At 41.2% G+C, this 24,649-nt stretch overlaps 1 protein-coding gene across 10 annotated transcripts in view; it reads right to left on the bottom strand.

Annotated features, from left to right (window-relative positions):
* Window positions 1-12,547: 12,547 nt before the first annotated feature.
* tjp1a (tight junction protein 1a) overlaps window positions 12,548-24,649 on the bottom strand; it is a 71,464-nt gene continuing 59,362 nt past the window's right edge. For 6 of the 10 annotated variants that reach the window (XM_040130532.1, XM_040130465.1, XM_040130485.1 and 3 more), the window contains 9 exons: window positions 23,177-24,013; window positions 22,942-23,024; window positions 22,534-22,710; window positions 22,218-22,324; window positions 21,734-21,993; window positions 20,324-20,478; window positions 20,018-20,238; window positions 18,392-18,535; window positions 12,548-13,782 (listed from right to left, as the gene is read on the bottom strand). In XM_040130532.1, coding sequence (XP_039986466.1) covers window positions 13,688-13,782; window positions 18,392-18,535; window positions 20,018-20,238; window positions 20,324-20,478; window positions 21,734-21,993; window positions 22,218-22,324; window positions 22,534-22,710; window positions 22,942-23,024; window positions 23,177-24,013 — 2,079 coding nt within the window. In that variant the 3' untranslated portion in view covers window positions 12,548-13,687. The remainder of the gene's footprint in view (window positions 13,783-18,391; window positions 18,536-20,017; window positions 20,239-20,323; window positions 20,479-21,733; window positions 21,994-22,217; window positions 22,325-22,533; window positions 22,711-22,941; window positions 23,025-23,176; window positions 24,014-24,649) is intronic. The other 4 variants (XM_040130506.1, XM_040130542.1, XM_040130514.1 and 1 more) reach the window with 2 other exon arrangements.

The following is a 24,649-nucleotide window of genomic DNA, read 5'->3' as shown; positions in this document are numbered from 1 at the left end:
GAGAGCCAAAGTCTTAACGCCGCCTTTGGGCTGTTCCACTAGCTTATGTAGCAAAATGCAATCTTTGGTTGTTTTGTTGATCTCTTTAATCTGTGATTCTGAAAAGGTGACTCCTGTTCCTGTCCTGTTTAAGGCCTCACAGCGTGGCGGCAAATAACGATTCACGATTATTACTGATTAACCAGCCAATTACTTTCTTGATTAAGCAAGTAATCATCAAGTATTTTTTTAAAAGTTGTGAAAAACACCTTCAACAATTTCTCATAACCCACAGTGATGTCTTCATTTTGTTTGTTTTGTCTAATCAAGAGTCTAAAACCTAAATATATTCAATTTACTAATTATATGACAAAGGAAAGTAGCAAATCCTCACATTTTAGAAGCTGAATCCAAAGAATTTTTGGCATTTTCTTGAATTATTACGGAAATGGTGAAACAATTGATTTATCTTCTGTGGATTGACTAATTGATTAATTGACTATTCGCTGCAGCGCTCCCTCAAAAGTTTATGTTACAAACGAATCATGTCCAGGCAAAAAATATTTATTCCCGTACCGCTGACACTTTCTAACAGTCGCAACATAGAGAGAGATTCACAGTCTTGCACTCACTTGAACACACAAAAAGAGAAGGAAGGAGTTGCGTGATGAATGGAGAAAGAGCTCGAGCGAGAAGTTGAAAACACCCCCCCAATTCTGCCATTGAAAACAGGTGTTAAGATGATCTGACACACTTTGTTTGAAGCATACCGACATGATGTCGACACAGCCTGCACGGCAAAACCAGCTCGTTGGCAGAGCAGCAGCTGCTTCAGGCCTCCTCCTGAGGCCTTTTCTATTTCTCCAAGATAAATGAGTATCTATCGCATAGCACACAGCTCTTATAAAGCACTTGCTTTAAAATTTTAATCATTCATGATTATGACAAACTTAACAACCATTAATTTGTTAGCACTCTGAAAAACTAACTGCACGTATATACCGCTTTTCTCGTCCCATCGATCAATCAAAGCGCTTTACACTACATGCCACATTCACCCATTTGCACACACATTCAGTGGAAATTTGGGGTTCAGTATCTTGTCCAAGGACGGCTCAGCATGCAGACTAGAGGATGTCTACTCCGGCTCTATACACAAGAGCACACATTCACACACCTATGACCTCCCCTCCCACATGTGTACACATGAAAGCACCATCCAACACAACATAGTTGCTAATCATAGAACAAAGGATGGCTCCAGTCAGCAGGCTTTCTCACTGATCAGCTATAGAAAGCAGAAGGGAGCAACGACAGTCAGCTTTGTTACAACAGGAAGATGTTACAGCTCAATAGCAGGTAGGGGATAGAAGTCAAACACATCAACAAAGCTCCATCTGTCTGTGAGCGCTGATATCAGACTTTCATGCTCATGATGGCCTGTTGTAGCACGCCAGTGAAAAGAGCTTTTTTTTTTTTTAAAAAAAGGAAAACCCTCTAATCATCTTCACACATGTCAAAGGCTGGAGGAGAAGTGGATGTCTGTCACTTCACTGGAAACTAAAATGCTCCATTCACTCCAAATAAAAGATGAGTCTGCTTCGTAAAGCTTCTCTTTCCTTCCGGATTTAACATGAACATAGTAGCACAATAGATGTAAACACAGGTGTTGTACAGATGCAGCACCTTTGAGTCTTTGCCTCAATGCAACACCCTCGTCTTATAAACCAACAACAGATTAACTCATGACAGACATTTGCCTGTGGTCATCCTCCGTTTCTCTCGCTGCCCCGGTCACTCTATTCTGGTTTCCCTCCCTCCCTGTGAGCTCGGTTCAACTGTTGGCCTTTTCTATTCAACAGTCTGCAGGCGGACCTGCTGGCAGCCGGGTCAAGGCTGTTTGTAAAGAAGTGCAGCATCAAGCGTTCTGTCAGACTAACACAGAGGCACACAACAAACAGGAGCAGGCGTAGGAAAGAAAAGTAGGATTTCTGAGAGAGATCTGAGATGCGTGCACATACAAATATATCATGCATTCACAACATAAAACAATTTCTACAAATACATGACTCTATATCACCCTCTTTTTAATCCTCTCCGTCCTCCCAAATGTATTTGCAAGGTCAGTTCATGTCTGGAAACGTCCAGAAAAACAGAAAACCTACTGCTTTCATCACACATGCACCAGCTTCACTCTTCAAAGACCAAAATGATTCATAATAGAGGCTGTTTGTGTTTTATGTGCGTACATTTGGGTGTGCACACATGCATGAAAGGGCCTGCGAAAACAAGTGTGTACCCACCGTGCAGAGATGTAATGTGTGCGCACACATGTGCAAGCACAGATACGTGTTTGATCATTCTGGGGTATCCAAAGATCCCCTTCACTCATGCTCTAAGACGTCCAAATACTCTGCTCGGAATAATAATTTGTGTCTGATATGGCATTCGCAATAATTACTTCGGTAAAAATTCTTGATGAAAATAATCGTGAGTTGCAGTCGAAGAGTAAGTAATGTACGAGGAAGGTGCACTTGCACCAGTTCGACTGGCCAGCACAGTACTTTGCAAGATGACGATGCATTGCATTGCAAAAGTTAAGGCAAGTTCAACGCCTTTGGACGACCCTGTATTTTTTTTTTCCTGGAGTCTCTGCGTCAACGCAGGGGTCTCATTGAGAGCTCTACATTTTTTGACCCATCACTATTGTCAGTATGAACTTAGACTCAGTGAAGAGGCTAAGAACTTCAAAGAAAATTCCCTTAATCTGGTCTCCTAAGAGAACAAAAAATGAGACGGAAGTGGATACGTTAATATTGTCAGATCTTCCACAGAAATAAAACCACAACATTTATCCTTTTATTTTGCATTGTACTATGCCTGGTTGACAAAGCAGTCTCTTGTGAAATGCAGTTTTTCAGCCAGGTTGCTTCTTTGCTTCATTAGGTTATACATAGCGAAGAAGAAGAAAAGAAAGGGGGGACACCATGTAACAAAGGGACTTGGGTCTTAACATGGCACGCACTGAAGACACTCAGATCATCCTGTTCCCGGTGCTGAACACGGACCATGAACAAACCAAAAATATCAGAGTGTGAGCGGATGGAGGAACGAGACGAGGCAGAAAGTCCTGATGTGTCTCCATCTAGAAAGGGTATTAAGCTGAAATATTAGAGCCTCTCTGAAACACTGCATGCACGTGTGCTAACACTGTAGCAAGGACAAACTGTTCTCTCCCCTTATGGTGCTCACTGGTAGCACTGGAGTGGGGGCAGGATGCACTGGAGGGCCCGGAGAGTAACGAGGAGCAGCGGGCTGAGTGCCTACTTACTTATTATGGAAAGGTGCAGCAGGAAAGTGAATTACAACTGTTCAGCGACACCTCTGGAGGGACCGAGCACTAAAACTACATGACATCATCGTACCACACACCCACTTTAAATACAAGACTGAGGTCACTGCAGATGTTAACAAAAAAAAAAAAAAGAACCCTAAAAAAACCACCAACAGGACAAGTCAAAATGAAAGTAAACACAAGACAGATGATTGATGGGAATCCATCTAATTAGCTGATCAATATGAGATTTAAGACAGGCCAGTCCAGCCGGGAGTGGTCTGGTCTGAGAGCACTCTCCATTTAACTCCATTTAATCTAAACTGACGAGACGAGTACAGCGGCTGGGGAGCCACGTCCTCTATTGACAGCTGGGAATAAATGGATCATCAAAGCAACAAAGTGGAGCTTTGTGTTGAGTCCCAGAATAATGTCTCTGTCACAACTAGATGGTCATCAAATCCTATGATAATGTGGCTGCTGGACAAACTCATGATGCCAATACAAAATGTACGGTTGTGACTTAAGTCTCACATTACAAGGAAAACTTTCTTCTTCAGAATCTCTCCAGAATCAGTGTCTCTGTTACAGAATATGCTGTCGAAAGCTTTCACTTGGACGTCTTTCCGCTGAAGAAACAGTCCCTGTGAAAACTGTTCTGTGGATTATGCAGAATAACAGAGAAATTATTTTTTTGACTTAAATGGAATTCTTCAATCCTGTGAGCACTACAAAAACGTCTTGGAGATGGATATCTCAAGATCGGGAAAAAAGAAACCAAACCATCTGCACGATTCCACAAGAAAGTGAGAAAAAATGTTTTGTAATTTTTGTGAACCGACCCTTTACTGGTTCCCTGCATCAGATGAATATTTTACTGTATAATTTTCAAAACATACCTGCTTTACAAGAAAAAAATAAGTGTATTTGTTCTGATTATGACAGCTTCTGTTTTAGATTAATCGTCCTTTGCTAAAAAAAAAAAAAACAGTGCAACCCTGGTAATTATCAGTTTCTGTTTCTTTTGTATTTAAACCTGTAGCAGTTCTGCGCTTTACTCAGCTGTCTGCGCCAAAATCCAGAATCAGTAAGTATTACAAGGACACAGTACAACATTTCCAGTCACTGAGCAGAAAATGAAGCCCAGAGAAAGGTGAAAGAGAGCAAACCTGCATAGTGACACCAATGGCACATAAATTACTTTATTGAAATAGAAATCAATGTGTATCTAAGATCAATAATACTAACAGCAGATACTCAAAAACATTTGTTGGCTATTCATGCACTACATTATATTATTAGGAGTTTCATTGGACCTGAAACTATTGTTCATAAAGATCTTCTTTTAAAATCAGACAAAAAAAGCTTATAAAAAGCTTCATACTCACTTGACACTGGGTTGGAAGTACTGATACTCACTCTGAAGGCAGAGAAAGACGAGTGATTGGATGTAACGTTCACACTTCTCCGTTCACTTTGATGTTGAGTCATGAGCGACGCCAAAAGTACGTTTTTTTAATAAATAGTGCCTCAGTATTCCTGATAACAACCACATCTGTATTCACTTCATTCTCATGCAACAGACAGAAAGCCTTTTCATCAAAATGGTGACCATATCGAAGGCAACACTGCAGACTTCACTTTGAAGTAGGAGTCTACTGTATGTGTGTGCATGTTTGTTTGTGTCTTTAGACCTGTTGCCAGGATACTTCCAAAGCCTAATAAGACGGTTAATTAATGATGATTCACACTCCCTTGCTGCGGAGAAGCAGAAACAACACAACTAAATGATTAAATCAAACATGTCACCTCTTTGTCTTTGCCTCCTACCAGCACTCCTGCACTCTATTCCTCACAAAGACCACTCAAGAGAACAGGGTATTTTCAAGGCTGCTTACAAGATTCTGATTGCAACAACCAGATTAGATATGCCCGAATCCAAAATCTTTCCACTAAACTCATTTCCTCTGAGAGGCCTCATAGAAAACTGCCGACCTGTGTCCACCTCATCTTTTGTACTTTCCTGGCTTTCCAGTTGGAAGACAGCACTAAAACACAAAGCCTCGACGAGAAAAATCCGATTCTTTTTTTTGTGTTTAGAGTCAAGCTTCAAGACAGAAATCCCTGAAAAAACCAAAAAGAACCAAAAACAAAACAGAAGTCTATACTCACGCTAGTGGTTCTATGAGTCAGTACTAAGGCACAGTAAGCTTAGTTTAGCAGGTTTACTTTGTGCTATCTTAGTTTAATGTGTTAGCATGCTAATATTTGATAATAGCATTAAATACAAAATACAGTTTGTATACAGGCTGATGGGAATTTCGTTAGTTTTGCTGATATTTGGTCATAAACCGAAAATAAACATCTTCTGGAACAATGAACAAACAAAACTTTGTGTCGATGAAGAGAACAGAAAAATTCAAATTTGACCTACTGGTGGCACTAAACGAAAAGTCAAGGGAGCACCAAACTCAGTAGGCTTCATCCTCTGGGGAACAGGAATGATTGCACAAAATTTCATAATAATCCGCCCAACAGTTGTTGAAATACTTTGGTCAAGAACAAAGTAGAGACCAACATCATCATCCCGAAAGCCATGCCAAAGACAGAGTGCCTCCCAGTATGACCCCGCGACATAACCACCCTTCTATTCCCCCCAGCCTTCTATTCAAACTCACACACACACACACACACACACGTACTCGGGCAGATTAGTGCAGAATTTGCTGACGGTTGGTGCAGCGGAAAGAGCTGCCTCACATCAAACACCAAGAACACCGTCTTAAGGCATCGTTTTTACGGCACAGTCTGTAGATTGTTGGAGTGGTACTTTTTAGAGAGGCTGTACACAAAATCAACATTCGTCTTCTTTCACACAACCAGGAGTGCAGGGGAGGGGAAAAAAAGAAGAAGTAAATCCTTTTTCTTGAGCTAGAGAGGAGAGGAAATATCTTAATGAGAGGAAGAGATAGAAAGCATCAAAATCTAACATGAATTGGTAAATGATGACTGCAATGACTCCTTCTGATGGATTTATATATTCACATATTTTGTCTAAAGTGTCTTTATTCTCTTTGGCAGGAAATGAGAGGCAGTTTGTGTCATGTGTGTTTGGACACTTGGATCGGTTCCGAGCTTAATTAATGGAGATGTGAGGTGGACGGTAATTTGTTCTGCATGTCTGCTGCTGACAGCTGCAGAGGCCCTTTCGGCTCGCCCGGTCTCGACGCCTCATTTATTGGCCAAACCTGGCAGGGCTGCGTGATTCACAGCCAGCAGGTAAACCTGCCGGTAATCTGGCCGGAAGCGGCAGAGTGGTGGCGACTGAATGCCAGGCCTCACGTACTCTGCAGACCCAGAGCCTGCACTGCTCATCGTAACGGGCCTGTGTCATCTTTTGTCGCCCCAATTACAGCGACAGGAAGTCACTCCGTCTGGCTGCTTGTCTGCCGGGCTAAAGAGTTGCAGCAGGGGTGTGGGATGATTACAAGCGTCGAGTTGGGCGCAAAAAAGAGCGAGATATTTGTAGGATTAGTCTCTGTCAGCTGGGCAAGTGTGTGCGTGTGAGATATTATACTGTCAATCACACAGCGCTGAACATCAGAGCAGTAAAGATGTGAGGAGTGTGGAAAATCGGGATGAGGGACACAGAACAACTGACATGCACAATTCTGAGATGGGATATATTATGTGTACGTTTCTCAGCGTGCACGTGCATGCGCGTGTGTGTGTGTGTGTGTGTGTGTGTGTGTGTGTGTACAAGGAGGGACAAGCAATACCAGTCATCACACAGAGATCCTTAATGATGTCCGACACTTGTCTGTAAGATACTCGTGTTTCATATAAACATCTTAACCAATTTAGGACCTCAGCTTGAACATGTACAAGCTGCACTAAAGCGTTTGTAACAGATATTCAAGATAATGGCCTCCTTTCTAACTCACCACCATGAGGACTATTAACTGCTTACACACTAAACTCACACACATCGAGCCAGAGAGAGGGAACCGTTTCCTTCTCTAAAATTAGGAGAAGATTAGCTCTGCCTCTGCAGAGTCTTAAAGCTGTACAAAGCAAGCTTTTGTGCACAAATACACTCATCCTATTGGATTAAAAGCATCCCATCCCACCTAACTGAGACGCTGTTGATTTGTCTTATTTACTCAAACCTAATTTCTTGATAGAGAGGGACACAGTTTTCTAATCAAATCAGCTCCCAGCTCCCAGTTTCAAATAACCAAAGATGCTGCCGTTTCTGCCATTATAAGCTGACATTTATTGTACACAATATTGTAAAACATGACGCCAAGTGGTGCGGAGCTGAAAAATATCCTTTCCAGACCACGTATATTTACACAAAAGCCTTGATTGTTAATTCTGTGAAGATTTAAAACGTAGTTAACAGTGTTTTCAGCAGTTTAAAGCTCTTAACTTTACAAAGAGCGACTTTCACTGTGATTGCTTGTGGGCAAATCACTTCCATCACCAGGGTCTGCAGATGGAGGACTGGTCTCAACCACATTATCTGGGTTTTGGCGCCACTGTGGCTGATGGCTCCTGCTGCTGGCAGGCTCTTTTGTTTTCAGCACCTGACTCAGCCTGAGATACAGTACTAAACCTCTGCTCACCAGCAACATTTTCCCCTATACCTCACGTTACCTTTCACTTATACACTGTCTCCGGTTGAAGTGCCTCTTGATAAGAATTAATCTCAAGCAACTTCTTCTATAAATCAATAACTGGGACACTTTCCAGTTTACAGTATCGTGTTTTGGTTACGTTGGGAAGCAGGAAGGTTTACTGGTCTCCCTGAAGCTAAAAGGCTTCGTTTTTGTTGCCTGATTTAGGTTACATTGTAGATGAGGTCCATTCCATATAGTATTGCTTTTATCATATGAAAATTTAGGGAGCAAGCTTTTTAGTGAAGTGTCCTTCATTTCTGATGAGTTTCTGCTGGATGGACGATTATATATTTCAAAAAATAAGACTTATGTTTTAGGAAGAGAACCATTTTTGCAGCAGGCTTTGACCTTTGTTTGCAAAGTAAGGTTGGTATATGTAAGAAGTCATGTACTTGTTTTACCACTGCAGGGAACAAAGATGCATTGGGTTTTGGTGCAAAAAGATAACACAGGGTAAGATGCAGCACAGCAGGCTGACGGGCCTGAAACACAGCAGTCTGCCGAATCAGCCTGAAGTACTGATCAAGACTGTGTGTTGACCTTTGCTCTGGTTACTTACTATTCCCGAGTAAGGATACACTACACACACACACACACACACACACACACACACACACGCACACGCACGCACGCACGCACGCACACGCCAACCATACAGATGGTCCTTGTGCCACAGACCTCCCCTCACCCCTGCACTTCTGCCCCACCGCCTCTATAATTAATGGACCAGCCCTGCTTTGGGTCCCTGCCAGGAAATCAAGGAGGTGTGCGTTCATAAATATTTACAGAAACCACCATGAAGATTTGAATGTAGAGGAACACAACATCTCAATGAGATTGGTCCAAACAAACCCTGCTCTACACACGGGAAGGAGCACTGTATCATATTTAAAACATCCTCCTCCTCGACTCTTAGTGTGTGTGCAGTATCACTGAGGCTCAGCATCCTCAGGCCAATTAGTGCAGCTCTCTGCCCTGAGACTAGAAAAACTGAGCCTCTCTGAAATGCATCAGTGTTCCTTAAATAGTGAGTGAGTAGTGACCGTATAAAAATCTGACAAAAACCTTTGGTTTCCTGGGCTTTAGTAAATGGCCCATGAGGGCAATGTAGTGATAAGTGACAAATATTCCTATTTTATGGATGCTTCATATCACAATGCCATGCTGTTCGTGTCTCAATAGTCTTTAGTCATCTGATGGTATCTTTTAGGATTAGGCTGCCACACCGTTTTTCTTTTTCATTAGGCGATGAAAACTTCTATCATGGTGGATTCGTGCCACCAAACAAGCGTTGTCTAATGGTTGTACTCACAGAGAAACCTGCCCAGAAGGGGCAGGAGTGCCGGACTCTGGGCGACGTGGTTAGAGCCAGAGCCGCGAAGCTGACGGCCAGGATCAGACTCCCCAGGACCATCTGAGAGACTCCCAGAGCCAGCATGATCCTCGTCCGGGTCCGGTACTCCCTTAGCCGGGACAGGCTGCGAGAGAGCGACGCCGGGCTCAGGGACCCCGGGCCGCCGATGCCGATGCTGCCACCGCGGGGCAGCGCGTTCACCGGCATTGTCACTGGAGGATGCGACTGACACGAGTGAGCGACAAATAGCCTACAGCTGCACCAGGGGGAGGACAATAACATCCAGCGACAGCTGAACCGTTGGGTCTCAGCAGAGAGCAGTGCGCTGGCAACCGGTGTAACTCGTGGTCAGTGTCCGATGCGGATGCTCGCCATCAATTAAGATGCTCGGAGTCGCTCCAATTAGAGATGCGCTGCGGCGGATGGGAGGGGAAAGGTGAGAAAAGAGTGGACTGGACGAAGCGCCAGATGTTTACCATAACACACACAAAGTATTCATATTTTCAAGGCGAGCCGTACAAAATAAACCGCTGGAGGTCTATCTCGGGGACAGTTCCGGCAAGGAGCCCATTCCTCAAAAGTCAAAAGGCAAAATGGCAAAAAGCAAAAACGCATCATCCTGCTGTCAACCAGCCGTGCACCATTGTCACGCTCGCCTCTGCAGGCTCTCCGACCACTCACAGCGAGAGATGAAGTCTGGATGAGATGCGTGAATCAGTGGCTAGCCCGCTCCTTTCGAAGATTAAAAACAGAGGAAAAACGTCCAAATAGTTGAAATCTCGCTGAATTCTGCGTCTGTGTGTGTCTGTCTGTGTGTGTGTGTGTGTGTGTGTGTCTGAATATCCGCAGTTCTGAATGTGCAGCGCTTCTTCTGTGTGAGGCACCAGCCGTGTGTGTTTTTTTTTTTTTTTTTCAGACAACAGCAAACCTCACAGCCTGGACAGGAGGTGCACACTGCGCATTGGAGATGTGCCACACTGCGCGTCTACGTGGCGGCGAGCTGCGCGGAGTCGGTTTTACTACGATAGTGAGGGAAGGGAGGTGGGCTCTTTACTATCGGTTAAAAAAAAAAAAAAAAAAACTAAATAAATAAAGAAATAACCCTGTGAGTGATTTGTTGCCGCTGCTGGTGATGCAGTGGTGGGTGAAAACGTGGTAGGGTCTGCTCTGCGGGCGGAGATCGTCACAAGTATACAGCTTATCAAGAGATGGGGTCTTGGTTTTTGGGAAGAGGGCACATTCCACGTTTGTTTTGCATGAAAAAGGCCACAGTCCGCGTCTTAAACGTCTTTCGCCGTGTCAACACGATTCCTCGGAAGACAGCGGAATTTAAATGTGAAGTTGAGGTGGGCTTTGCCCCTTCCGAAAACAACGTGGCTGTAGATTAACCTCAGCTCCAGCCGCAGCCTCTCCTGCACGCGCAGCACCGGCACTGCGTAGTCACGGCACACTGGCTCCGTGCGACCTGCCCCTCGCCACCGCAGGCTACAGGCACCGGCCCGGGTAGGCCTGGCGAGGATGTGGACCCAGGAAATGGGACGAGCGGCACGTTGAACAAGTGGCGATCGTCGCAAAGCGTCCCGACAGGTTCGGTTTTTTGGCATCAGTGGTTCCCAACCTTTCCGGCTTGTGAGCCATTAAGAAAGGAATCAGAAGTCACCGGGGGGCCCGACCCCACACACTGAGAACCACTGGTGGCCTACATCCTGGACAGCTCCTCTAATTCTGCTTATGTTTCATCATAACCTGTTTTTTCCTCCCCAAAAAAAGCAGTTACTGTGTAGTTTTCTAAATACTTTTTATGAAAACACATATTTTAAATAGGCAGCTACTGTAAGAGCAAAACTTTACAAGAAATAAAAAAAAAAATTACTTTTGTTCCTCTTTCCTCATCAAAATGCTTTCCCCCACATGCAGGCAGTTGAAATATAAAAGGGACTACAATAAGACAGAAATATTTTGGTGTTATTTTGATTTCTCTGCCGAGAACAATACCCCGAGACGTTAAAGTCACAGCTGAAGGACTTCTGCATTTCTGACCTTGTGCAGCAGACTCATTCAGAGCTCACCTGCGCCACCTAGCCGTGAAACCTGGGTCACGCTGCTGTGGTGACCGTTGCTGGAAGGATACACAGCCAAAACTAACACTCCCAAGTAGGGATAAAACAAAGACCCATTTAGCTGATTGAACGACAGGATTAATCTGCAGTAATTTTGATAATTAAGTAATTTTTCAAACATAAATGTCAAAATTTCACCAGCTCATCAGTGATGAGAATTAGTTGTTTTTCCTGTGCTGTGTGATAGTAAACTGATTATCTTTGGCTGTGGTGGGTCAGAAAAAACAAGCAAGGTGAAAATGGTTCTGGAAAATCCTGATGGGCAATTTCACTATTTTCTTACATTTCATAGGTCCAGCGATTAATCATTTTAGAGGTTAACTGATAATGAGAAGAATATTTCATTGCAGTCCTACAAAAATGATGTATATGATACAAAGGAAAGCCAAATGGAAGTTGTGATCAGCTGAGGTGAAAAGGAAACATAGCTGCAATCACAGCCACAACTCCTTATAAAAATAAAAGAAATCACAGTTCACTTTGTTGGTAAAAATACAAACAAAATCAAAAACAGCCCCCCCCCCCAAAAAAAAAGAAAAACCAAACTTCTTTTAAGACACAAGCTCTTTACTTTAAAAATGATTTTATTTATTAATACAGTGGTATACTTAAAATTGTGTTGCAGAGGAGAAAAAAAGTCAGCCACACGTGAAGAGCTAATATCCAATTAAAGCCGTGTTATATCTAAAAATAAAATGGTACTGGTGTGCCATACATAATATATTGTCTATTAGTACAAAAATACATTTAAGGGCACACAATACAGCATCCAGTATCACAAATCAGTGAGGGGGATACTTTGAGAGCACACCCTTTTAAAAGAACATGTTTTAAATGTATTTTAGCCCAAGTATTTTCCTGATCCTTGAATAGCCATAAAAAGACCTTTTTGTGACCTTAACATAGTGTGAATATGCTGGTAGAAAAGGTGTCTGTACGTATTATTGTCAGGTTTTAAGTTCCAAGGCTCGAGGGGTATATCCAGAATACAAAGATAACCACGTTTAATTTTTTTCCACTTTTTAAAACATGTTTTCTCTAGGTTTTATACAAAAAAGAAAGACATACAAAAAGTTCATTTACAAACAAAAGAAACAAGGCAATATGCTAGCTTTATTTACAGCTGCTTCTTTTCTGTTTTGTTTTGTTTTTTTAGAGTAATGCATAGCAGACAAAAGAAGAGCATACCTTTGTTATCCTTTATCAACTGTTATCGTGAGCTAAACCCAAGTTCATTTATACAGTGGGTTCACAAAAAATGAAATGGCAAAACAAATGACATTATACCATAATTTATCATAACTTATTTTTTTTTTCTTAATGAAAAGTGAATAATCTGCAGATAAGGCATCACTGCTTATTTGTGTGTGAGTGCAAGAGTGCACAGAAAGAAAAAGATAGAAAGAGAGAACAAAGAGGAAAGAGAGAGAGAGAAATAGATGTGAGCAAGGAAATGAGGAGGCTACTGGACCTGAGTAAAGAACATGCATAGATCTCCCTCAGGCTGGAAGGAGAGACTTGGTACTCGGTTAGAAAGTAAGCTACAAGATATTATATTACTGTAGGAAAAGGAAGAATAAAGGAAGGAGTGAAGGAAGAACGTCTCCAAAAGTGTGCTGTTTGGGTTCATATCCAGCTCATGTTTTGCCAACTCCTTCAACAGATACTTGCAAAAGTCACCCTATCTGGTTTTATCTCACGTCTGTCTCAAACCTTCATTAAAAACTCCCTCAATGTGGAAGAAACGTGGAGATACATATTTGTTTTCAGCCACCTGAACTGAAAAAAAACAAGATGTTCACTGAATGCACGAGTTACATTTTAGTAAATCTTCTCTATACTACTATATATACTGTATGCATATATAGCATAAATATTTTGAAGCATGTACGCTGCCTCAAAAGCCATCCATCCATCTATATTCATGTAAAAATTACATTAAACATCGCCTTGTATATAATGTCAATCCTCAGTGGCATGGGGCATGCATCAACGGTTTTCATTTCACATCAAAACTTCTAATTGGTAAAGAGTTTAAAGAATAGTTTGTAATGATCATCAGTGTCTTGCCTTCATCCATGGGTGCAGTACACAGCACTGACTGGATTTTCTTCATATTCTGTAATGTGGTGTGTGTGTTTGTGTGTGTGTGTGTGTTTGTGTGTCCATCCTCTTCATTTTATCCACATTCAGTAACATCTCACCCTCTGGGCCGTTTTTAAAAGTGGTCAATGAGCACAGAAACACAGTTGGCTCCCACCAGGTAGTTGGGGTCCCCGGGGAGGGACTTGTTCTGCCAGCTTTTTGGGTCACCTGAGGACAGACAGATTGAAGGGGAGGGGGGTGTCAGTGATAACAGCTGCTTTTTATGGAAAATTCCAGCTGTAATGCATTTTATAAGCATACTTGCAAAAACTGCTCTTCACACAAGAAATGTATTGTACAACAGGTAATGAAATACTAGTCTCATTTTAAAACAGCACTGACTGCAGAACTTGGTTATATCTATTGTCTAAAAGCCATGTAAAGCAATATTGTGAGTTTGTGGCCTATATCCAAGCACAGTAGCCAAATAGACCAGTAAAAGCAATTTCAATTTTTTTTTTTTTTACTGAATGTCTCCAGTCTCTTGTTGACTGCAAATTAAACCTCAGTGACTATGAGGTCTCAGTGTAATTGCAATTATAAACATAGACAGGTCCGTGCTAAGAGGAAAGTTCCAGTATCAGTCAGAGTAAGCAGAGTCCAGCTTGGCAGAGGTCCGTCGATACAGTAGACATGTGACAGAATGAATTCAGCCTCCTCAGTGAGGCTCGACTGCCGATTTTAAAACCGGTTCATCTTGTGGTAAAGTTCGGGTTATATGAAGAGATAAATGTAACAATAATCAGAGGGCTGTCTTCTGTTTAGGTATGCTAAATAAAAGGAAGAGGGGGAAAGCCACACACATTACTCAGATGCAATCCTTAATTTCAAGTGCTAAAGATCGATGTATGGTCACGCTCCCTTCAAGTTTTAGGTTCAGGTTCGATCCTGGGCTTGTCCTATCAATATGTTGAAGCGTCCTTGGGCAACAGACTAAACCCCAGATTGTTCCCAAAGATCAGGCTAGCACTTTGCATGGTGTCTCACTTCCACTGATGTATAAGGAGCTAATTTTAAAGCCTGATATAAATGCAGCCTGACTCCGAGGCCCAGGTGTAGTAAGTCCTCAAGCAGAGCAGCGTTCATGGTCGACTTGATTGAGCTGCTGTTGGACTCAAAGCGAGCTGACACCTGTCTACCAACTTCTTTTGCGGTGAAATGTTTAACGAAATACCTTCAGCTTTGTGTCCTTTTTGGACCAATCACAAAACAACACTTGTTTTGACGAACTTGTTGGGTCTCTACTTGAGCTAGCCGCTGATGCTGACTCTAGGTAAGACCAAAATAACCCTTGCGAGCCAATTTTCAAAGTCTTTCCTCAAAAGGTGCCTTTAGTCTGTGTGACAAATCTTGGTCTCAATCTGTATCAGACTGTACGATATCAATTCAAGGCTTGTTAGATTGTGCAATGAATGTGTGGTGAATCGTAGCGCTACGATATCAATACAAAAAAGAAAAAAAAAGAAAGAAAAAAGCACAAGAGCAAAGGCACATCATCAGCTTGTGTCATCCATCTATGCTGCTCCTATGTTTTGAACATGCAGCTCTGCAAGGTTTTCCTCTCTGTCAGGCCACACAAACTTTTTTCTCCTGTCGCCTCCATTGTGATTTTTTTCCCCCTGAACATTCAGAAATGGCATGTACAACGTGTCGCACCAGGCTGTGTATTCTGTGTCTTTTCATGTCAACTCTGATTGTTTGGTTGTGTGTTGTAGCAACAGTCACATTGTGAGAATTGGATCCTCAATTTCTGACACTGTCTGAATTTTGCCATAGGCTGTCTCTGGTCGTCACAGCTCTAATTCAGCCTTCAGTGGACATATCTCAGTGCAATCAAGGACCACTGTTTTGGAGTGACGACCAGAGATTTTACCACTTTTCTCTCACATCTGTCAATTTATGTCTCCGATAGCCCAAAATTACACAGTGTAAAGAGGCCTTTAGTCATTACCATTTTCTCTCTCTCTCACACACACACACACACACACACACACACACACACACACACACACACACACACACACACACACACACACACACACACACACAAACACTATCTAGCATAGAGTGACTGTAGCCTAGACACAAATAAAGAGCCATTTCAAGTCCGTCTTGTAACACTTGATAAACAGAAAGGAATAGAAACAGTTCTATTCAAAAGAAGGCAGTGTGCCCAAACCGATCTTTAGAACTTCAAAAAACTGCATCTGAGTTCTGAGTATGTGGCCTTTCTTTGATGTCTGCCTGCGAGCTGGCACCTTATAGGAAGAGATGAGAATATTTCTTCACTTCTTTGGGTTTGGAAAGCACAGGTCACACGTTAATTTGTCAGATGATAATGGAAATTCAATGCAGATTTTCAAATCGCATTCTTGAATATTTCAGAAATTATTCAGGGGGAAATCTGACTCAGTAATTTGGAGTCCAGTTTTTGCTCAAACAACAACAAAAAATTGTATCACAAATCTCAATATTCAATATAAAGAAGACTTGATTACAATGATTACAATAATGAAGTTAAAGGTACCCGGTGGAGTTTTACATAAACATTTATGTTTACATTCAGTGCTTGTCACCAAAACACATTGTGTATACTAGAGCTGCAACTCACAATTATTGTCATTTGCGATTTATCTGACAATTATTTTCACAATTGTTTTGTCTACATAATGAAAGACAATAAGGAAATATTTTCCCATAGGCTAAGGTGGCGTATTTTATATCAGATAGCAGTCTTCTTCTTCCCTGCCTTTTGTTAGTGCATAGCTAGGTTCTTGGGACATTACTATTAACACCAGATAATGACTGAAATAGTGTGAAACCATCGGCGAGGTGCATCACATTATCTGCATGCTATGCATGTTCGTTAAAAAATGCTCAATTGTGCCACTAGTGGTCAAACACCCCACAGGCTACGTTTAAAACCATGATGTTCAGACAAGTAAGATATTGTATAATTTGATATATTAATGTACTGTGGTTTATATCAATGAATGTTTAACCTTTTTTGTAGTTTCATGTGGTTTCCAAATCAAATTCTGTTCTACATTAACAGAAGTCGATTTTTTTACAGAGCTGTAAGTTAACACTGTGATCCACAGAATATGACAGTAAACATAGACGAGAGGCAGTAAGATGCAGAGAGTAGTAGAGGAGGAAAAAGAAGAAGCAGGGAAGCAAAGTGAAAAGAAAACCACAGAAGGAGACAGGAAGAGGCCGGAGAGGGGCCTTGCTTTACAATAAGAGGATTACGACACAGCCTGATAATCCTCCCATAATTCATCAGAACAACGGAGTGAGCAGACATCTCATTCAGCCCTCCAAGTCTCATCCTTAAAATGAGGCTAATTGACAGCTAATCCTGACCACTGCCAAAATCACCACTGTTTTTGAAGGGTACGAGAAGGGGCGTTTTAAGAAGAGAGGAGAAAATGAGTTACTTTCTTCAGTTTTGTTCTCTTCTTCTTCTTTTTTCTTTGCAGAAGTTGAACTTCTAGACGAGCCCAGGGTCCTTCTCAAATATTTGTTTGTTTGCTCGGTTACCTTATCGATTAAATGATGAACTTCTTAAAGTAGTTTGTCTTGGTTTTGATTTCCATTAACAAGATTTGTGCAGCATTCTCTCTTTATCTAATTTCTGTCCTGAATGCATTAATGTTCAATTTCAATGCTTAATATAATATGGATTTCACAAACAGTCTTCTCCTGTACTCTGATTTTTGGCTTTACTTTTATGGGAACTTCTTTATTAGGTTAACTGTTTGCAATGTTTTCTACTGTATCTATTATGTCAAGTCTCAAAAACAGACATTAGAACTGATTTTTTTGGTCCATCAGGCCAAAATGGTGAGAAAATGATGAAGTGTACTCATCCAAATTACAGTTTGCTGATGGTGGAGTTATAGTTTGCTTGAATAATCATAATCCTGCAGCCAATGACAGCTGTGAATGGTTTATGTATTTGCATACTTCTGCTTCCCTGTCTTTCCCTGATTCATTTTCACCACCAGACTCCTTTTTGCAAATAAACTGAGGCTAGTCTGAAAAACTAATTGACAGGCAAACCTTTTTTCTTGCCACCTTGCCACCTGAAAGCTACCTTGAAATAAGAAAAACCATTGGGATGAGGGAAGCTATATTTAGATAGCTATATTTTGACATGGTAACAGGATGTCTTTGTGTAACTTTTCATTTTTTGGAGAATAATGACAGGCATTATTGGTTATGACAGTGTCCCAGTTTCCAGAAGATCTGTATAAGCTGTTCTTCAGGTCAGGGTTTGGGTGGCTATGTGAGAAAATCAATCTTAGCAGAATAGCATGCATTATAATTCTACCTGATGAAATTAAATTAATGTACAGCCAAGCATCTGGTGCATGCAAGTTAAATGAAATATGAGAAACTTGCTCAGGTGACTCAGAGGTGAAAATCAAGAGAGGAATACTGCAATTTCAGCATGTAAAAATAATAAACACCACAGAAAGAAAAACCAGTGCTACAGCAAATGAGAAACTGTGTGGGTGAGGTAACTAGTATAAATGATGAAAATAAATCAACCAAGTATGAAAAAGACAGATTTTCCCCCTAGATTGATTCTCAGACATTGCGAGATTGAAATAAATTGTCTGGTTTAAGTTTAAAAAATTTTAAAGTGAGTTTTGAGGAAGAAGAGAACCAAAACTAGGGGTAAAATCTCATTAAACAGTAGCCCACAACCCTCAAATTGTCACACAGCCATCCCAAACGACCCCGGAAGAACAGAGAGAGCACAGCATACCCGACGAGGAGTCGGAGGATTTTAGAGCAAAAGACCAACCATCAGGGGTCATTGACGCACAGTGAGGTAAGCGTAGCTCCACAGGCTTCAAAAACTTGAGGCCATGAGGTCCACACATCACCAGAGGGCTGAGTAGAGTCTCTCCTGTAAACACAAACACAGAGCATGGTTATAAACTCAGGATGATTTCAATTATATACACATAAGCAGGTCTTGAATGCAAATTTTCCCTACAGTTCTCGTAGGGGTTTTGTCGTTTGTGGGTTTTCTAATCAATCTGTTAGAGTCAAGAGTGAGGTTCTGATCCCTTGTGCACCCCTCTATGCAAGAAAAATATAGATTCATATGACAATACGACAGACACACACTCTGGATTAGGGTTGGACAATCGTCCAATACTTTAAGATCCTTGTACTGACATCTTCTTTAATTGCTAATAGTCAATATGATCACTAGGTGGAGGGTTAACTTGTAATCCTGTTGTCACAAGATGCAGCAGGAGCAATAGAAGCCGACAATACAGCACAGTCTCAACTGGCTTTAACGAATGCACGCTTTAGTTTAATATAAAAATGTGAGAAACAGGAGTTGTATTGAACCCACACGTCAGCCATGCACAGGCTCTGTCCAGTGATAACATAACAACACAACACTATTAGCAGCTATTGCATTGTATATCTACACCAGATGATAGTATTTTAGATGAAGAATTTGAAGAATTTTTAGTAATGCTAACAACTCTCAGAGTGCACACAGTGAAACTTCTGTCAGGAGAAAAAATAGAATCTGTTTATTTTATATCACAAATAGTTCAACTCTTATCACTGATTAATTAAACCAAACTAAATCAAGTTCATCATGCTTTTCCAGACAGCCAATCATCCACATCCCAAAATGTGACTTCACAGCAGTTTGTGAGTGAATGTGAATCCAATATTCACTCTCTTTTAGATGTTTTTGGTCTCTACCACCTCCTGAGGGAAATATCTGGCTCTTTAGCTGCTAAGTGCTTCACTTTATTAGCCAGCTATCGCTAACTGTGTCTGCTGTTTGGTGCTGAGCAAACTATACACTGATAGTGTACAGTGGGTTTTTGGAGCATGTTCACTGAAAACGGCTGTGTGCTGCAGCCGAAAATGATACTATGAGAGCAGTGAGAGTGAACTAAAGGAGTACATTTAAAGACTGGAAAGTTAAGCAGTGAGCTGAAACTCTCTAAAGCTCAGTAAAGCTGAGGGGAGCTGCAGATTCAGGTGACAATTCATTGTGGGTTCATGACTGTGTGTGACCCCTTTCACATTGTCACATTGTTCTTACATTTTAATTTGATACATTGCTTGTTTGTTTAAAAATACTCATTATAGATACTTAAAATTAATAATCTTATAATCGAGAGAGACATCAGCAATTGGTGATAATCTCTTAAAAGGTCAGTAGTCAATATAATGTCAGTCTGCATAGTCCTACTTTAGATCCAGCACATCTCCGCAAAGCACAAGCACAATTAATCTTTTAAATAAAAAAAAAATAACATCATTTTAACTGTCCTCTTAAACATCCAGCAATTTAGATGTGAATAAAGAAAACCCTCTTGGGTTTTTCATCCCTCCAGATTTGATAAGTTACCTTTCTCCTTGTCGAGTGGTGGCAGGATGCTGTTGTCTCGGCAGACCTTGAAGTAGATCTCCTGCTCCACACTGTCAGGGATGGCACCCTGTGGGATTATTATGCTGACACCTGTCTCGATGGAGCTCAGGACGCCACCATTACAGTTGAAGATACCTCGAGCTGTTGCAACCACTGTGTGGCCCTCATCTTCATCATCATCATCATCCAGGGCACTGGGGCTGAGAGACAGATACCTTTACTTTCATGTTTTCATATTCAACTTAATATATTGGATTTAATCTGTAGTCAAACTGAATATGTTACCTCACGGGGATGGCCTTGGGCACAGCGTTGATGTTGTTTTGCTGGTATTTGGAGCGGTGGTCCATAGTGCGTGTGAAAGTGTCCAGGCCACTGTCATGGTCTGTGTTCTGGGGCTGTGGAGGTATCTGAGGCTTCACTGGGCTGGTGCTTCGGCCCTGTTCCAAACACAAAGCGGTCAAGAGTTACATACGGTGATGTAACACATCTTTAAAATCAATATGCTTCTTTTTATTTATTTTTTTTTAACAACTGGTTATGGGCATTTCTCTACACTGAGTTAAATTTTCAAAAGTCAACATGCAGGTCAACTCATAACATAAATGACCTGTCTTTAGAGAAACAAAAAACAAAAAAAAAACCCATAATTTTATTAATGCTAGCACACTATTTTATTTCCTATGTCTTATATTATTGTTGGATATTTTATTTCATTTTATTTTTGCGTTTTTTTTATATGCCACATTGCAGTCCTGTCATATGTAGAGCATGTAACTTTTTTTTGAAAGAACTTTATTATTATGGTTGTTGTTACTATTATTATAACAATATGTATCACTACGGTCTTTGAAGTGGCTGGTAGTGGATGTACTTGCAAAAACCAAGATTCCATTATAACAAAAGTAATTTCTTTACTTTATTGTGTTACCTAACAGTAATACGTTACAGAAATTAATCAGAAATGCTACAATATGGTTCAGTAGGGTTAATTTTTTTAACTGAAGTAATTCCAGTAATGCAGTATAAAACAAATGTATATATATATTCACTATACAAACATGTATAGGACAGCTACACATATGAACCCTGTCTTTAGCATTTGGCAGTAATTTAAAAAAAAGAAAAGAAATGGAAGAGTTAATGAAATTTCAAAGATGTAATGATTGAATGCATTTTGTGTCAAAGCAATGAAAAGTTGTCCACTGTTTATTTCACATTGGCTGCTGTTATGGTGACTGTGTGAAGAGTCCTGAAGATGTGAATTTGGTATAAAGAAATGCCTGTAACCAACTTTTAATAAAAACTGTAAATATGGTATACAGTAACGACAGTAGGAAATGAAATATGTGAATAATCACAGAAGCATATAGGTGGCTCAATCATGAAATATATCAATAAATCACTGAACCTATTATTGAGAAATGTTCTTTTTATTTTCACAGTAACAGCTTATTAAATAGAGCAATTTGCAATATAAAATTGAGCTTTTTTTAAAAACAAGATTACTTTGCTTGCTTATGTTTTTTGACTCCGCAGCAAATCTTGAGGGCTAAAGTCATATTAACAGCATCATTAATTATCTCATCTATTTAATTGATTTTGATTTAGGTCCAAATGGAATTCAACTATGTAACCATTGTTTATTTAAACTCTTTAGCGCACTAAAATGATCGCTGGCCACAATCTGCTTACCTTTGGAGCGATCTCAGGCTTGTCATTGGGCAGAAGGTTGTGGTTGAATTTAGGACTGTCAAACATGCGTGCAAAAGGCCTTGCAGAGGTGGTGTAGGGCTTGGGCACGTAGCGGTTGTAGCTGGATGCTGGTGGAGCCCCAGTGCTAGAGACTGTTTTTGGAGGCTGTTCACTAGTGCCATTAACTGGAGACTTCTCAGGGAAACTCTTGTGAGGCAGGAAGTTGGTCTGTACAGTGTCCTCTCGGGCAGTAGGCTTGGCTGTGGAAAAACCATGAGGGTCAGCCAAAGAGCTCTGTAGTGCGTTTCTCTGAATTGTAGTCTGCGTGTGTTTTTATTTGTATGAAATTATGCACATTTGGGCATAGACAGCACACAGTGTCTCAGCAAGCGGTGTCTAAGTACAGTGTGATACAGTACACAGAAGGATATTGTATTAGACAATATCCCGACTACTGTTTCTTTTTTCTTTAAATAAATTTTACCTTCGGGTGAGGGTTTGGGCAGTGTGGCTGGTGGCAGAGATGGCGTCACCTGGGGAATAGGTTCATATTTTTTCTCCACTGGACTTGGTTTCTCCACTGACTCTGTCCTGGATCAAAAGACCAAAACCATAGATTTGAGATTCACTTTAGATATGACCAAGAAATAGATATAAAAACCATAAAGGATGTTAAAGTTAGTTCAAAGGAAATTTGGAAAAGACACCTTAATCTATCTAATCTAAGGGGAAAAAGCCTGAGACGTTTCATGAAGATTATATTAAGAATGCTTGGGAATGTGGATGGGAGTGAGCATTACCTGGGGTAGTTGTTGGTTGTTTGTGCTTGTGGCTGGGGTTTGTTGGGGCCAGCTTGGAGCCGATCAAAGTAAGACAACTGTTTTCTGTAGTAGTCCTCGTCCTCATCAGGGTCGTAGTGGTTGGATCGCACAATATCATCAGCTACCTTGGACTGAGGCTTTTGCGGCTCTGGGGCTCTGCGTTGGTGAAACGAAAAAGTCAAGTAGGTAAAATGCAAGTCGGAGATGGTGAGAGCAGAGCAGGAGAAGAAGAATTTACAATGACAAATGGCCAAAATAAAAATGGTTGGGCACATTGCTCAATGATACGAAAACTAAAGTGACTATTTACACAATTTTAGTCCCAAATGAATCTGAAAAATCAGAGCGAGTGAAAACAAAGTAACAGCAGCATAAGTGGTTGCTTACCTAAAGGTCTTCTCTTGATCCAGGTTGCTCAGAGAATTTGCTTTAGGGATTATTCCACCTGCTTTCAAGGGTAAATCAGCTGCCTGTAGGAGTATAAACAATTAACCTCATCAACCAGATAAAAATTATAAATGTTCACCTCTAATGTGCCAATTTCACAAGAATTTGAAAACATGTGAATTACTGTAACAGCAGAAGAATTCATTATAAATATCTACAAAGCTAAACAGTTTACCCTGTTCCCTGATGAATCCCCTGTATCTCTGGCTCGGTCCATGGATACAGAGCGTTTGTTCTCAAACATCTTGACTCTCGTCAGGACTGACTGGGGCCGCATTGCAGGGTCATCCTCCTGTTGCTCATCTCTGGCAGGTGCAGGTTTTGGAGCGTCCACAGGGGAAGGTGAGGGGTTTTCTGCTTTGGGAGGAGGTGTGGGGCTGGTTTCAGAGTTCACAGGAACAGGGTCGTACTGCTGAGGTTTGTAGCCTTTTTGTTGCAGTGTTGGTCCTTGGTTATAAGCAGGCCGCTGGGCAGCAGGGTCTGGGGAGCGGGCCGCAGTGGGGTACGTACTCAGGTGAGAATCCTGATCATAGTGCAGGTCAGGCGCTGGGGCAGGAGGTGGAGGATCATCGTAACGGACAGGCCCTGGACCTGTTGGTTTACCATAGCGAGGTCGTCCTTCAAATCCCGGCTGAGGTGGAGGTTCGTCGTAACGGAGAGGAGGGGTGTACTGAGAGTCAGGGCCATCACTGTATGGCAAACGGGGATCGTACCCCTGGGAGTTGGCAGTAGAGAGCGGCTGGCTGTAGGGGTTCCACTGTTGCTGTTCGTAGTGAGGCACACTGTTCTCGTAGGGTGGGTTAGAGTCATAGTTACGGTACTTTGGTTCTGGGTAACCACCTCCACCGCTGACTCCACTGCTGCTGATATCATACCGACTTGGTGGGTGGTCGTAATCTCTGTATGGCTGCTGCTCAGGGTGATATCCCTGCTGAGGGTTGTAAGTCACAGGCTTCATGCTGTGACCAATTCTCCCCGTGTTGTCTGTGTTGTATGAATCCTTTTGAAACATCTACCACAAATACACAACAAAGAATAAGGTTAACAATTGCACAGGATCCAGTAACATACTGCATAGATATAAAATATGCGATATAAAAAACTGGACATACAAAAAGTCAGTTAAAGGATGAGAAAAGGAGAATTTTAAAACAAGTACGTGAAATTAATTGCAGAAGAGGAAAACGAGAAGGGAAAGACCTGAAATAGAGAAACTGAGAGGGAGGGGTTACTGGTCAGATAATATATTAGATTAAACAGACATTGCAGCATAGCCAGACACTCATTGCAGCTTTAAAAAAAAAAAAAAAAAAAAAAAAAAAATCACACTATACCACTGCAACTCCAAATTAAACACTGAAATTAAATAAACAAAGATAACAAGGTTGTTAAAAAAATACAACAAAACAATGGGTTCAATTTTTCTTAACTGCTTTGGGTTATTTTCTCTTAACTGACAAAATGAGAAAATGGATAATTTGACTAATAATTTGGGGTTTCATCACCCATAATGTGTGTAATGCTGCATTCACAAAGGGAAAATGTCACCCACTGTCTTGATGCAATTATAAAGGCAACTTAAACATCCACAGTAATATTTAACATTATAAGCACATACCCATTGTACAAAAAACGTATTTAAATCCTC

Source organism: Xiphias gladius, chromosome 1, assembly GCF_016859285.1.
Source record: "Xiphias gladius isolate SHS-SW01 ecotype Sanya breed wild chromosome 1, ASM1685928v1, whole genome shotgun sequence".
NCBI classification, from domain to species: Eukaryota; Metazoa; Chordata; class Actinopteri; order Istiophoriformes; family Xiphiidae; genus Xiphias; species Xiphias gladius.
This window is presented reverse-complemented; position numbering and strand designations above follow the sequence as displayed.